We start from the raw sequence: 13,259 nt of genomic DNA, 5'->3' as shown, positions 1-13,259 counted from the left end.
CAGGTGCTGGAAGGTTTCTTGGCGAATGGCAGCCCATTCTTCACGGAGTGCTGCACTGAGGAGAGGTATCGATGTCGGTAGGTGAATCTTAGTCCCCGTTCCAAAACATCCCAAAGGTGTTCTATAGGATTCAGGTGAGGACTCTGTGCAGGCCAGTCCACTCCGCCACGGGCCGTGCATTATGAACAGGTGCTCGATCGTGTTGAAAGATGCAATCGCCATCCCCGAAATGCTCTTCAACAGCGGGAAGCAAGAAGATGCTTAAAACATCAATGTAGGTCTGTGCTGTGATAGTGCCACGCTAAACAACAAGGGGTGCAAGCTCCCTCCATGAAAAACGCGACCACACCATAACACCACCGCCTCCGAATTTTACTGTTGGCACTACTCACGCTGGCAGATGACGTTCACTGGGCATTCGCCATACCCACATCCTGCCATCAGATCGCCACATTGTGTACCGTGATTCGCCACTCCACACAACGTTTTTCCACTGTTGAATCGTCCAATGTTTACGCTCCTTACACCAAGCGAGCCGTCATTTGGCATTTACCGGCATGATGTATGCCTTTTGAGCAGCCGCTCGACCATGAAATCCGCCTAAGTGTCACAGTACTTGCAGTGGATCCTGATGCAGTTTGGAATTCCTGTGTGACGGTCTGGATTAATATCTGCTATTACACATTACTGTCGGCGGTCTCTGTCAGTCAACAGCCTGTACGCTTTTGTGCTGTACGTGTCCCTTCACGTTTTCACTTCACAATCACATGGGAAACAGTGGACCTAGGGATGTTTAGGAGTGTGGAAATCTCGCGTGCAGACTTTAGACACAAGTGACACCCAATCACCTGACCACGTTCGAAGTCCGTGAGTTCCGCCGAGCGCCCCATTCTGGTCTCTCACGATGTCTAATGACTACTGAGGTCGCTGATATGGAGTACTGGCAGTAGGTGGCAGCGCAATGCCCCTAATATGAAAAACATATGTTTTTGGGGGTGCCGAATACTTTTGATAACATAGTGTAAATGTAGTGCAGCTATGCTAAAATATAAAGAGGGGGGGGGGGGGGAGGGTGGAGGGAGGAAACGAACAAATCAATTGTCATCTTATTAGCAAAGTAATGCATGCTTTCATTCGGTGTGTGCACTACAGAAATTCGGAAAACAATAGGCAGCTTCAGCGAAGCACTACTTGGTTATAGGAGCTGCTTTTCATCATATTGCTTGCTGTACTGGTCACTTGAGCCAAGTAACCTCAAAAACTAGACCTGCATCTTATGCAATGGAGTAGCGGACACAGGGGCAAAAACAAATTATGAGTGCGTTGTCAAAGGTATATCTAGTTTAGTGTCATTCGCAAGGTTATATTGGTCCTAATTTCTCCCACTGATACTACAACACACAATTGCATTTCAGTCGTGAAATTACCAAGACTCGTAATGCAAACTCCAGATCACACTGGGTTGGGTCAATGGTAACCTGCAGAAGGTATTGCAGCTTCTTTCTCAAAGCTCGTCACAGGTTGTGTTCCAAAATGAACAGTAATACAACACACTGACATTCTGCTCCTAGGGAGCGCTATACGTTAGGATAACATAATCACAATGGTGTGCGAGAATCACCTTAACTTTCACATTATTGGGGTTACGACGAACTTATGATCGTCATGATGATCCATACTGGAGCCATCTGTTTGACTGGCGTTTCATGTGTGGCTCGTACTATTTGGTCTATGTCTCATCCAGCGTAACGATACGGTGCAAGAAAGTGTTTGGCTTTCGAAGCAGCGCCTAATCGTAGTCATTTCTGCATTTCCGTCAAATCATGTGGAATACATCGTGATGCAGTTTTTCTCATGCCCAGCGTCCCTTCAGAATGTGAAGCACAGTCATGTACGCTAATCCTGTCTCTCGGGGCATCTCACGAATCGTTTGGCGTCGATGACGGTCCAATAACAGCAGACACTTCCTTTACTGGCCGAAGACTGTCCGCCACATTTAGCATTCCTTGTCTCTGTTCTGTGAGGCAAAGCAGATTCGCCGCAAGTGATGATCATGAAGACACTCTGGTGCTGTACGTCGATTGGCACATTTTAGTTCAAATGGCTCTGAGCACTATGGGACTTAACATCTGTGGTCATCAGTCCCCTATAACTTAGAACTAATTAAACCTAACTAACCTAAGGACATCACACACATCCATGCCCAAGGCAGGATTCGAACCTGCGACCGTAGTGGTCGAGCGGTTCCAGACTGAAGCGCCTAGAACCGCTCGGCCGCACCGGCCGGCGGCACATTTTAGTTCAACGCCGTTGTTCTTATTACCAAAACGTGGAAACAGAACTTCATTAGACCGCATGCGATATAACTCTGCAGCAACGCACCACTATTACATTTCTAATTCATCTATATTACTTTTGTGTTACGCATGTCTACTTCTCTGTAGCTTTGCAATATGTTAAATAAACAAAAATCGGGACGAATGCTACGGTGGTTCCTTAAACAAGGACACAGCCGATCTCCTGCCCAGCCGAGTCCAACATGAGCTTGTTCTCGTCTCTAATGAACACGCATTCGACGGAACGTGCAGCTCTAAGCTTCCTTCCTTTCCCTCCCCAGTACCTGCCACAGCTTAAATTTGTCTTGTTACCACCAACCTGGCGATTAGATGTTAAATGTCGAATAAATACGTTTCCTAGTTACATGAAAGTTGTTACGTCATAATACACTCCTGGAAATGGAAAAAAGAACACATTGACACCGGTGTGTCAGACCCACCATACTTGCTCCGGACACTGCGAGAGGGCTGTACAAGCAATGATCACACGCACGGCACAGCGGACACACCAGGAACCGCGGTGTTGGCCGTCGAATGGCGCTAGCTGCGCAGCATTTGTGCACCGCCGCCGTCAGTGTCAGCCAGTTTGCCGTGGCATACGGAGCTCCATCGCAGTCTTTAACACTGGTAGCATGCCGCGACAGCGTGGACGTGAACCGTATGTGCAGTTGACGGACTTTGAGCGAGGGCGTATAGTGGGCATGCGGGAGGCCGGGTGGACGTAGCGCCGAATTGCTCAACACGTGGGGCGTGAGGTCTCCACAGTACATCGATGTTGTCGCCAGTGGTCGGCGGAAGGTGCACGTGCCCGTCGACCTGGGACCGGACTGCAGCGACGCACGGATGCACGCCAAGACCGTAGGATCCTACGCAGTGCCGTAGGGGACCGCACCGCCACTTCCCAGCAAATTAGGGACACTGTTGCTCCTGGGGTATCGGCGAGGACCATTCGCAACCGTCTCCATGAAGCTGGACTACGGTCCCGCACACCGTTAGGCCGTCTTCCGCTCACGCCCCAACATCGTGCAGCCCGCCTCCAGTGGTGTCGCGACAGGCGTGAATGGAGGGACGAATGGAGACGTGTCGTCTTCAGCGATGAGAGTCGCTTCTGCCTTGGTGCCAATGATGGTCGTATGCGTGTTTGGCGCCGTGCAGGTGAGCCCCACAATCGGGACTGCATACGACCGAGGCACACAGGGCCAACACCCGGCATCATGGTGTGGGGAGCGATCTCCTACACTGGCCGTACACCACTGGTGATCGTCGAGGGGACACTGAATAGTGCACGGTACATCCAAACCGTCATCGAACCCATCGTTCTACCATTCCTAGACCGGCAAGGGAACTTGCTGTTCCAACAGGACAATGCACGTCCGCATGTATCCCGTGCCACCCAACGTTCTCTAGAAGGTGTAAGTCAACTACCCTGGCCAGCAAGATCTCCGGATCTGTCCCCCATTGAGCATGTTTGGGACTGCATGAAGCGTCGTCTCACGCGGTCTGCACGTCCAGCACGAACGCTGGTCCAACTGAGGCGCCAGGTGGAAATGGCATGGCAAGCCGTTCCACAGGACTACATCCAGCATCTCTACGATCGTCTCCATGGGAGAATAGCAGCCTGCATTGCTGCGAAAGGTGGATATACACTGTACTAGTGCCGACATTGTGCATGCTCTGTTGCCTGTGTCTATGTGCCTGTGGTTCTGTCAGTGTGATCATGTGATGTATCTGACCCCAGGAATGTGTCAATAAAGTTTCCCCTTCCTGGGACAATGAATTCACGGTGTTCTTATTTCAATTTCCAGGAGTGTATATTTTATGGCATTACTCTTAATAAACGGCATGCAGCGTTCTTCGTTTTGCTGTATAAATGGGAACGTGACTTCGAATTATACCTAATCTGTTTAGTGGGAACCGATATGAGGCGATTTCGTAGATAGGTATTATTGGTAGAATTGGTTGTGAATTATAAAACTGAATGTACTTAAGTAAGTATACAAATATGTATGCATTTTCCACGTCTCCTCATAAACTACAGGACAGATGTCCACCAAACTTGGTACACATATTATTTACTATCTAGAAGAATTACTGTGGGGGTAAGAACTACTCTCCCATCAAATGAAGTCGGTCGGGGTGGAAAAGGAGTGTAGCCCACGACTCATAATTTAGTTATCCTGTGTTTGAGAATGAGAGCAGTTAGACTTGCAACAAACTTTACACATCATTTCATACGTTTAAGAAACCTTTTCTCGCTGACGACCCCACAAAATGACGTCACTTGCTGTTGATGTAGTATAACTGTCATGCGAGTCATGGCGTTTTAATTTATTACTTCTTTTCTACTAACTGTATTCATGACACATTTTGCAGACAGTGTTTATATATATCACTCAATGTACCAGAAAAAATACATCATTGTATGACACGTAGTTCAGGAGAAACGACTCACAAACACTGAGCGCTTCGAAAACAACCGCATCATGCAAGACGTTTAAAGTTTTCGCTACTAACTCTATTGGAAACACTTTTCGCACACAGTATCCACGTTTTCCACGGAATACGCCTGTCGCAACACTTTTTGTTGACAGTATCCACATATGCCGCTAAATGTACCTACAGAAATATACAATTTTGCGAGACATACGACATCATAGACAATGAGATGCGTGAGCAACTGCAGCATTATTCACGACGTTTTAATTGATTACTTCTTTACTGCTAAATCCATTCGCAACACATTTCGCAGACAGTAGCCACGCATACCATCGGATATACTTGCAAAGTTATATCATTGTACGGCACATAGTTAAGGAGATACGATGCCATTAACATTAAGCTGCGTGAAAATGAAATTGCAGAGCGCAGTTCGTTAGACACACAGATGCGAACAAATACTTGTGAAATGTGTGAAATATGTGTAAACGATTTCAATCCAATTTGGTACACGTATTAGTTGCAATCTTGAAATAAACACTGTAGGGGTAAGAACCACCAGCCTCTTATTACGGCAACGTGGAGAGAGGAAAAAAAGGGGGGGGAGGAGGAGATGGACTAACAGAAGACTGGAATAAATGCATACCATGGGAACGGCGGGTACTAAGCCAGTCACCTGCAAAGTTACTGTCCTTCGGCCGCACTGATACAAACAGGAGATCGTTGTAATGCCCATTACTCGTAAAACGAATTGTCTTATTAGTTTATGCTAAGTAGAGGAAATAATTTTTGGACAACATGGTTGTGGAGAGAAGCAGCGATTAGTAAGATTAATCAACAATTCAAGAACAGTCTTAATCGCATTTATTATTGTTATAAACCGGTTGGCGGTATTATAACAATAATAAATGCCATTAAGACTGTTCTTGAATTATTGAGGAAATAATTGTTCGTTTTCAGCAAAATGGCTCTGAGCACTATGGGACTTAACATCTATGGTCATCAGTCCCCTAGAACTTTGAACTACTTAAACCTAACTAACCTAAGGACATCACACAACACCCAGCCATCACGAGGCAGAGAAAATCCCTGACCCCGCCGGGAATCGAACCCGGGAACCCGGGCGTGGGAAGCGAGAACGCTACCGCACGACCACGAGATGCGGGCCGTTTTCAGCAAATGAATCACATTTATAGTACATTGTTATCATCCGCTGGATGAGGGGCTTACAGCAATAAGAACTGCATACACCAGTTCACTTACACTGACGAGCCAAAACATTATGACCACCTGCTTAATAGCTAATTGGGCCATCTTTATATCGCAATATACAAACGATCAGTGTTACATCGTTTCTACAGTTCGATGGTAGATTTCTGGAGCTATATGGCCCCAGGTGTCAAGTCATTTAGTTCCCGTAAATAAATGGCAGCTGATTTGTGTACGCGCTGATGGCGGTGGATAGCGACCCAGATGAGAAAACCGGATTCAATCAGGCGAATTCGGTGGTCAAGACATTAACGTGACTTCACAATCATGTTCCTCGGTCCACTGTAGTACGATTCTGGCTTCAAGGCACGGACAGTAATATTGCTGGAAGATTACATCGTCGTCAGGGAAGACATCAAGCATGAGCTGGTGTCTTCAATTACTACCATAGGTGCCGTGAAAAGGCAGGAGAATGTCTATCGCAGCATTAATACTGCTACCGATCCAGCTGGCGGAGTGATTAGCACACTGGATTCGCATTCTAGAGGACGACGGTTCAACTCGTGTCCAGACATCTAGATTTAGGTTTTCCGTGATTTCCCTAAATCGCTCCAGCCAATGTCGGGATGGTTCCTTTGTAAGGGCACGGGCGATTTCCTTCCCCATCCGTGACACAATCTGAGCCTGTGATCTGTCTCTAATGACCTCGATGTGGACGGGATGTTACACCCAAACTTTCTTCCTTACGTTAACACTGCTCCCACTTGCCTGCGTCTGTGGCGCGGTGCACGTTTCGAGCAGTCGTTTCCTGGATGATGGTGCTTGTGGAGCGGACCGACGGTCTGGTGTAGCAGAAAAGTGATTCATCCGACGAGCTGACTTTTTTCCAGTCATACTCGGTCCAATCTCGATTATCTCGAGCCCTCTAAAATCGTAATTGGCGAGTCGTTGGGCCAATATCTGAACACGGAGGAATCGTCTGCTGCGGAACCCCTTGTTCAACGAGAGGAGCTGAACGGTGTGCTCCGAAATACATGTGCGTCCAGCGGTATTGTGCTCTTTCGCCAGGAGTGCCATCTGTCCTACTTTGCAGGGCAGACAAGCCTCCACACCACACACTCTTTGAAGAGTCGTGGACGTCCAACCACTTAGCACCTACTGGTAGTTTCATTGCCCTTCTACCACTTTCCGTAGTTGCTCATGATAGTAACACGTGCACGTTCGACCAGCTACACCGTTTTCGAGTTACTCGTTCATAGGCTCTGCGTAATAATAATCTGGCCTTTGTCGCAGTCGCTTATCTCAGTGGATTTCTCCACTTGCAGCCCTCGTCGTCGCTAGGGTAATTCCGCATCTATCTCCTCCCGGCTTTCACACTTCTGTTACTGCGTCACATGTTCGCTAGGCCACCAGGAGGCATTCATCCGTGCAGTGGGCAGTCGTCATTATGTTCTGGCTGATCAGGGTAAGTGCTACGTGGGGCTACGAGAGCCTCCGTAAAGTTCGGAAAGTAGGAGACGAGGTATTGACAGAAATAAAACTATTGGGACGGGTCGTGAGTTCTGCTTGGCCACCTCAGTCGATAGAGCACTTGCCCGTGAAAGGCAAAGGTCCCGAGTTCTAGCCTCACTCCGGCACCCAGTTTTAATCTGCCAGGAAATTTCAAGCGCTACACAGATACTAAGTGAACTGTTTGGGAGAAGAAATAGTTTTGAGATGATGGTGTCAACAATTCGGCACTAAACGACATGTCACAGATTTTCCGCCAATTATTTTGCGAATTCAGGTGTCAGTTGAGTATTCCCTCAAACACACGACCAGTAGAAAGAAATACATAATGATTTTAGTGAGGTCATCAAGAGCGTTGGTGAGTCTTGTCGAAAACTATTACAGTGAGGATTTTTATTACCGTCCTCACCCACAGACTACACGGATATCCTATCGGATTTCCCGTAGATGCTTGAACAATGCTGATACGACGCAAGTCTTCAAGCGAACAACAGCTACAAAACTGACACATGACTGCTAGTGTGACTGTTAAGGGCTGTAAAGTTCCTCACGTGAAGCGGATAAAGAGTCATTTTAACAGTCTGTTAACAGGACAGGAGAGCGTTACAGAGGTTGCTAGGCAAGCAGCAGTGGAGATGGAAGAGTGCAGACTGGTTAGGAAGCATCGACGTTGCGACTCGTCTGCAAAAATTCCTAGGGACGGCAGAACCCGAGATCTGCTACCGAAGGGCTTTCGGGAGACAATGAGCAGCGGTGACTCAGTACTCGTGCGATAGGGCTTTATGACGATAAATCATGCCGGATCGAAAAACGAGATGCTTGCACACCACAATGCAAACCTGCACTAAAGCCTCCCTAATTACAGTTGGCCCTTCCTTGAAGAATTATATTAATTTCTATTGGGCACACTAAGACATCCAATTAAGACGGGGTACTCACACGCTGTTGACTGGCCTATACGTTAGGTGACTCCTTCGAATGTGGCGCCTGTCTGCAAACCACTTTTGAAATGACTCCTACATAAAAAAAACTGATGGCTAGATGTACTGTGATGACAGCAATACGTTCTTTTATGAAACACCGAGCTTCGAAGCTGAGTAAACAAATACTGCATTCTATCTTGTCGGAATTTTAGCTAGTTAGTATCTCCGTCCTGGTCCACTATCAGACATATCCCACTGTTCCATGTGAAAACACGTCTGTAAGCCCACCAGATACTAGTGCTAAGGTCATTACTGGCCTCGTGAGTCTTAGGGGAGCAACCCAACACCGTTCAGGATCAGTGGGTTGTACGAAATAGTTCCGTAAACGTTAAACATGCCTTTTAACAGAGTGTTTTTATCAGTGCATTTTCTTGTTCACGCGTCTCGTGCTTTTGTCCACAGATGGAGATCGTCATGAGAATCGCGTGGGTACTGGCTTTTCTGGCGTCCACAGCAGCACACTGGTATGACGCTGGATTTCCGACGGTTCGGCTTAACGAGACAGACATCCTCGGGAGCTGGATGACGTCGTACCATGGCAGGATATTTGCCGCATTCCGCGGGATCCCGTACGCCGAACCGCCGGTGGGCGACCTGCGCTTTCGTGTAAGTGTTCAAAATACTGCTGTAATGAGAGATACAGGCCATAAATTTCGTTCAGTGTATTGATTAATATGCTCCTGAAGATAGCATCTCCAGCAAATGTAAATTGGATTTCAACTTGTCTTTACTCGCAGGCTAATGAATGATTGGCACAGTTTCTATCGATCCACACTGATTTGTTATCATTTCATATAATCAATAAGTATACATTTGAAACGAACTTTTCGTCGACTATAGTGAAGGTAAATTCGTATGGCGTCATTGGGTGAAAGTTCCTGAAGATGGATGTTCAGCCTCCTGCCTGCGAGTACTTTCAACTTGTCGCTTCTTCGATGACCTGCGCGCCTTTGACGTACCCCTGTGATAGTACTGGGGAAAAGTGACCTAAAGTTTAAAGCGGAACCCAGACCACGTGTCGACCCCGATATGTCTTCATACTGAGAGGTGAAGACTAACGTAAAGACAAACTGAAAGATTCCGGTCTTTGGCCAAGATTAGATACCACGACCTTCGTGTCTCCAGCCTCGCATTTTGCTACTAGACAACCAAACCCAACTGCGGACGTTATTACCATTCAGACACAAAACCGCGCACTAGGCCTTAATGGTTATGACTGCGATACACTGTCTCAGAAAAAAGTTAAAAATAGTTGCAGTCCCCCGGTTATGGTCAAAATTTTCGGAACAATTTCTCTGGCTGTAAGGTAACCGCGGGGTCTGGTAAACCCCCAAAAAATATACCCAATAAGAAACCTTCTGCTTCCCCTCTCAGATTCTTGCCATTTGGCTGAAAAGAAGCGAGTTATTCAATCTGCTTAATTTCAAACAGCCCACACAGTGGTATAGAGAATCCGCTCGTAACTTTGTTCATCGATTGTTGAAGTCGTAAGATGTGGAATATAAACAGCCTCTAACATTCTGCGTGGTGTCTGTTCTAAGTCGTGTCTCCCTACCACTTTCGCGCAACGACGCTCTGAACGTGTTTTTTAGGGAATTGACTAGTTTGAACCTGGGACCTGTTGCTGGTAAGGAGACGGCAGACCACACATGACGTGTAGAGTTCAGTGTGAGTAGCGATGATATAATCAAATACTTGATGATTCCAGCGTCAGCTCCATTGCACTCCCTGTAAAAGAATCTTAATACTAACTAAATTTAGTGGAAGGGGTTCAAGGCTTTCTTATTTTTAGTTAGCTGGTAAATAACGTCGAAAAAGCAATTAAGTTTACCATTGGAATTTTTATTCTACCCATAAAACATTGTTTATAAATTGTACTATTGATAAAAGGAAATATCTTAATACAGGATGATAAAAACCAACTGCGTTCAACAAAAATGTGAACGAATATTCCCTGAATGGGTTTCCAAGTTCTATAATAGATCGAAGGATGACCTATGCCATATCACATCTATAATGTAGGTTTAAATTAAGTTTCATAAAAGAGAACATTATCAAAACTGGTCTACAGTGACCCTCAATTATCTTTAATTACGTGTTTCACTTGTCGTAAATTACAGTGGCTGATGTGTCTTCTCAATAGTTATATAACAGAAAAATCATCGCATTTCAGATTTTTACTTCAAATGGCAAATGTGAACACCACGAAGTTTAATTGACGATCGACACTAGTATTACGTAAAAAGGGGATGTAACAGATGAGACTTCTGCAGTTCTGAGTGAAGCTTTATGCGCTGTTATGCGGCATCGCGTGCGTTCATTACCTTGTCGGTGGTTAGGCAGCGTCACGGGGCGGCTGGAGGCGCAGTTCCACACACCTCGCCGTCTCGGAAGCAACTCTCTCGAACTTCTCCTTACTACAATTTACCGAAGTTGGTGTAAGAAAAAGGTATATGGCTGTGTTTTCAACTGACCAATCAGCGTCTCAATGTTAACCTTAAGCTCCGCCTACAAAACTTCTGTATATCCAATGAGAAACGTTATACTTTTCGTGGTGGGGCAATGTTTTTAATGTCTGCTGCGAAACAGAGATGCGTATAGTCTCACGCTAAAACTTGCAGCAGGTGTGGCCCTTCTACTGTTATGGTAAGATCTATACTGTTCTTATGGAACGGTATAGATCATCATAGCTATCATGTCAAGGTTTTCATGGAAGGTGTTGGATTTGCCTGACACCTTACAAGCGCAAGTCAAATTGCTTTGTTTTTACTTAATTATACGTGTGGTGCTGAAATTTCACTGGGAAACTTTGTTCAGAAAAGTCAGTATTTCACACACACACAAAAAAAAATCAAAGTCTCGTACCCTCTCAAATATCCAAAACAGGTTCAGCAATGTAACATGCGCTTGAAATCTGTGACACTGCCAGCAGAAGAAATATGTTCGCTTGCTCTGTTACCTCCTGCCCAATAACCCTCATAATGAAAACTTCCTGGCAGATTAAAACTGTGTGCCGGACCGAGACTCGAACTCGGGACCTTTGCCTTTCGCGGGCAAGTGCTCTAACATCTGAGCTACCCAAGCACGACTCAAGCGCCGTCCTCACATCTTTACTTCTGCCAGTATCTCGTCTCCTACTTTCGAAACTTTACAGAAGCTCTCCTGCGAACCTTGCAGAACTAGCACTTCTGAAAGATAGGATATTGTGGAGTCACGGCTACTCCCCTCATTCTATAATAGCCCAAATTCTGGAGCAATATTTTGTGATCAACACGATCAAACGTCTTAGTTACATCAAAAAATATGCGTTGCGTTCGAAACCTTTTCTTTAACCCATTCAGTACCTCACAGAGGAAAGACAATATAGCATTTTCAGCTGTTAAATCGCTCCTAAAGCCGAACTGTACATTTGATAGCAAATTATGTGAAATAAAATGTTCAATTGTCCTCACCTACACAGCCTTTTCAATAAATTTAGCAAGCACTGGTGGCATAGAAATAGGTCCAAAATTGTCTACATTATCCCTTTCTCAATTTTTATGTAGCGGCTTTACTACTGGGAAACTGATTAGTCTTAAAGGAAAAATTACAAATATGGCTAAGTACGGGGCTAACTTGTGCAGCACAGTAGGTTAGTATTCTGCTAGGCACTTCATCATATCCATGAGAGTCCTTAGTCTTCGGTGGTTTAATTATTGACTCACTCTCCCCGTTGTCTGTATCACACAGGAGTATTTCAGAAAACAATCTCGGAAAGCCATTTTCCAAGAAAGTTATATGATTCCCTGTGGAAATTAAGTTTTTATTTACTTCACCAGCGATGTTCAGAAACTGATTGTTAAATACTGTACGTATATCTGACTTATCAGTAAGAGAAATATTTTTACTACGAATTGACTTTATAACGTTGACCTTGTGCTACTGACCAGACACTTCCTTCACAACTGACCATATGGTTTAATTTTATCCTGTGAATTAGCTACTCTATTTGCGTACCTCATACTCTTTGCCTTCCTAATAACGTTTTTAAGCACCTTACAATACTGTTCGTAATGGGCTACTGTAGCTTGATTGCTACTACTTCTGACATTTTGATATGATTCACGCTTTGTTCTATATGATATCCTTATCCCTCTAGTCAACCACCTAGGCTAGTACCCTGTTTAGCACATTCTAATGGAAAGCAACTCTCAAAGAGCATCAGAAATGTGCTAAGGAAAGCATTATATTTGTCATCCATGTTAGCGGCACTATAAACTGCTGTGGAACATCACTAAAGGTCTAGCAGTAACTACAGATCTTTCTTCCGAGAACTGTGACACGTTTCTTCGTAACCGTGTGTTCTGTTGCTGTTTTCTCTTCTTATTTGTTCACGAAAGTGTCGCCAACCTGACGAAGTAAATGATGTCATGTTGACGACTGTTCATGCCCGACGTATAATTTTTACACATGTTACGGCCGGGTGCTCGTTAAGGAACTTTTCCGGCAGAATCCCCGGTCCGCAGAGCTGCCGGCGGGTGTGTTCAACGCCAGCACCGACGGCCCGCTGTGCGTCCAGAAGAACGTGCTGGTGCCCAACGCGGTCGTCATGGGCCAAGAGGACTGCCTATACCTCAACGTCTACACGCAGCCCGCGGTACGTACGGCTAGTCCCAATCTGCTTTCACTGCACCATTTGTAGTACGTGAAAAGCTTCCCCTTCTTTGTTTGCTTTACTGTTACGTCTTTGTTTTTTTTTTGTTTTTTTGTTTTATTTTAATAGACACATACACAAACCAATCTACTA

The 13,259-nt window shown here is 45.5% G+C and overlaps 1 protein-coding gene across 2 annotated transcripts in view; it reads left to right on the top strand.

The window, feature by feature from the left end:
- Window positions 1-13,259, top strand: part of LOC124622583 (juvenile hormone esterase-like) — a 167,295-nt gene that overhangs the window by 65,641 nt on the left and 88,395 nt on the right. For both annotated transcript variants that reach the window (XM_047148331.1, XM_047148330.1), the window contains exons 2-3: window positions 8,876-9,079; window positions 12,963-13,109. In XM_047148331.1, the coding sequence (XP_047004287.1) occupies window positions 8,876-9,079; window positions 12,963-13,109 (351 nt within the window). The remainder of the gene's footprint in view (window positions 1-8,875; window positions 9,080-12,962; window positions 13,110-13,259) is intronic.

The sequence above is a fragment of the Schistocerca americana genome, chromosome 7 (genome assembly GCF_021461395.2).
Source record: "Schistocerca americana isolate TAMUIC-IGC-003095 chromosome 7, iqSchAmer2.1, whole genome shotgun sequence".
In the NCBI taxonomy this organism is placed as follows: domain Eukaryota; kingdom Metazoa; phylum Arthropoda; class Insecta; order Orthoptera; family Acrididae; genus Schistocerca; species Schistocerca americana.
The sequence above is the reverse complement of the archived record's forward strand: the minus strand, read 5'-3'. Positions and strand labels throughout refer to the sequence as shown.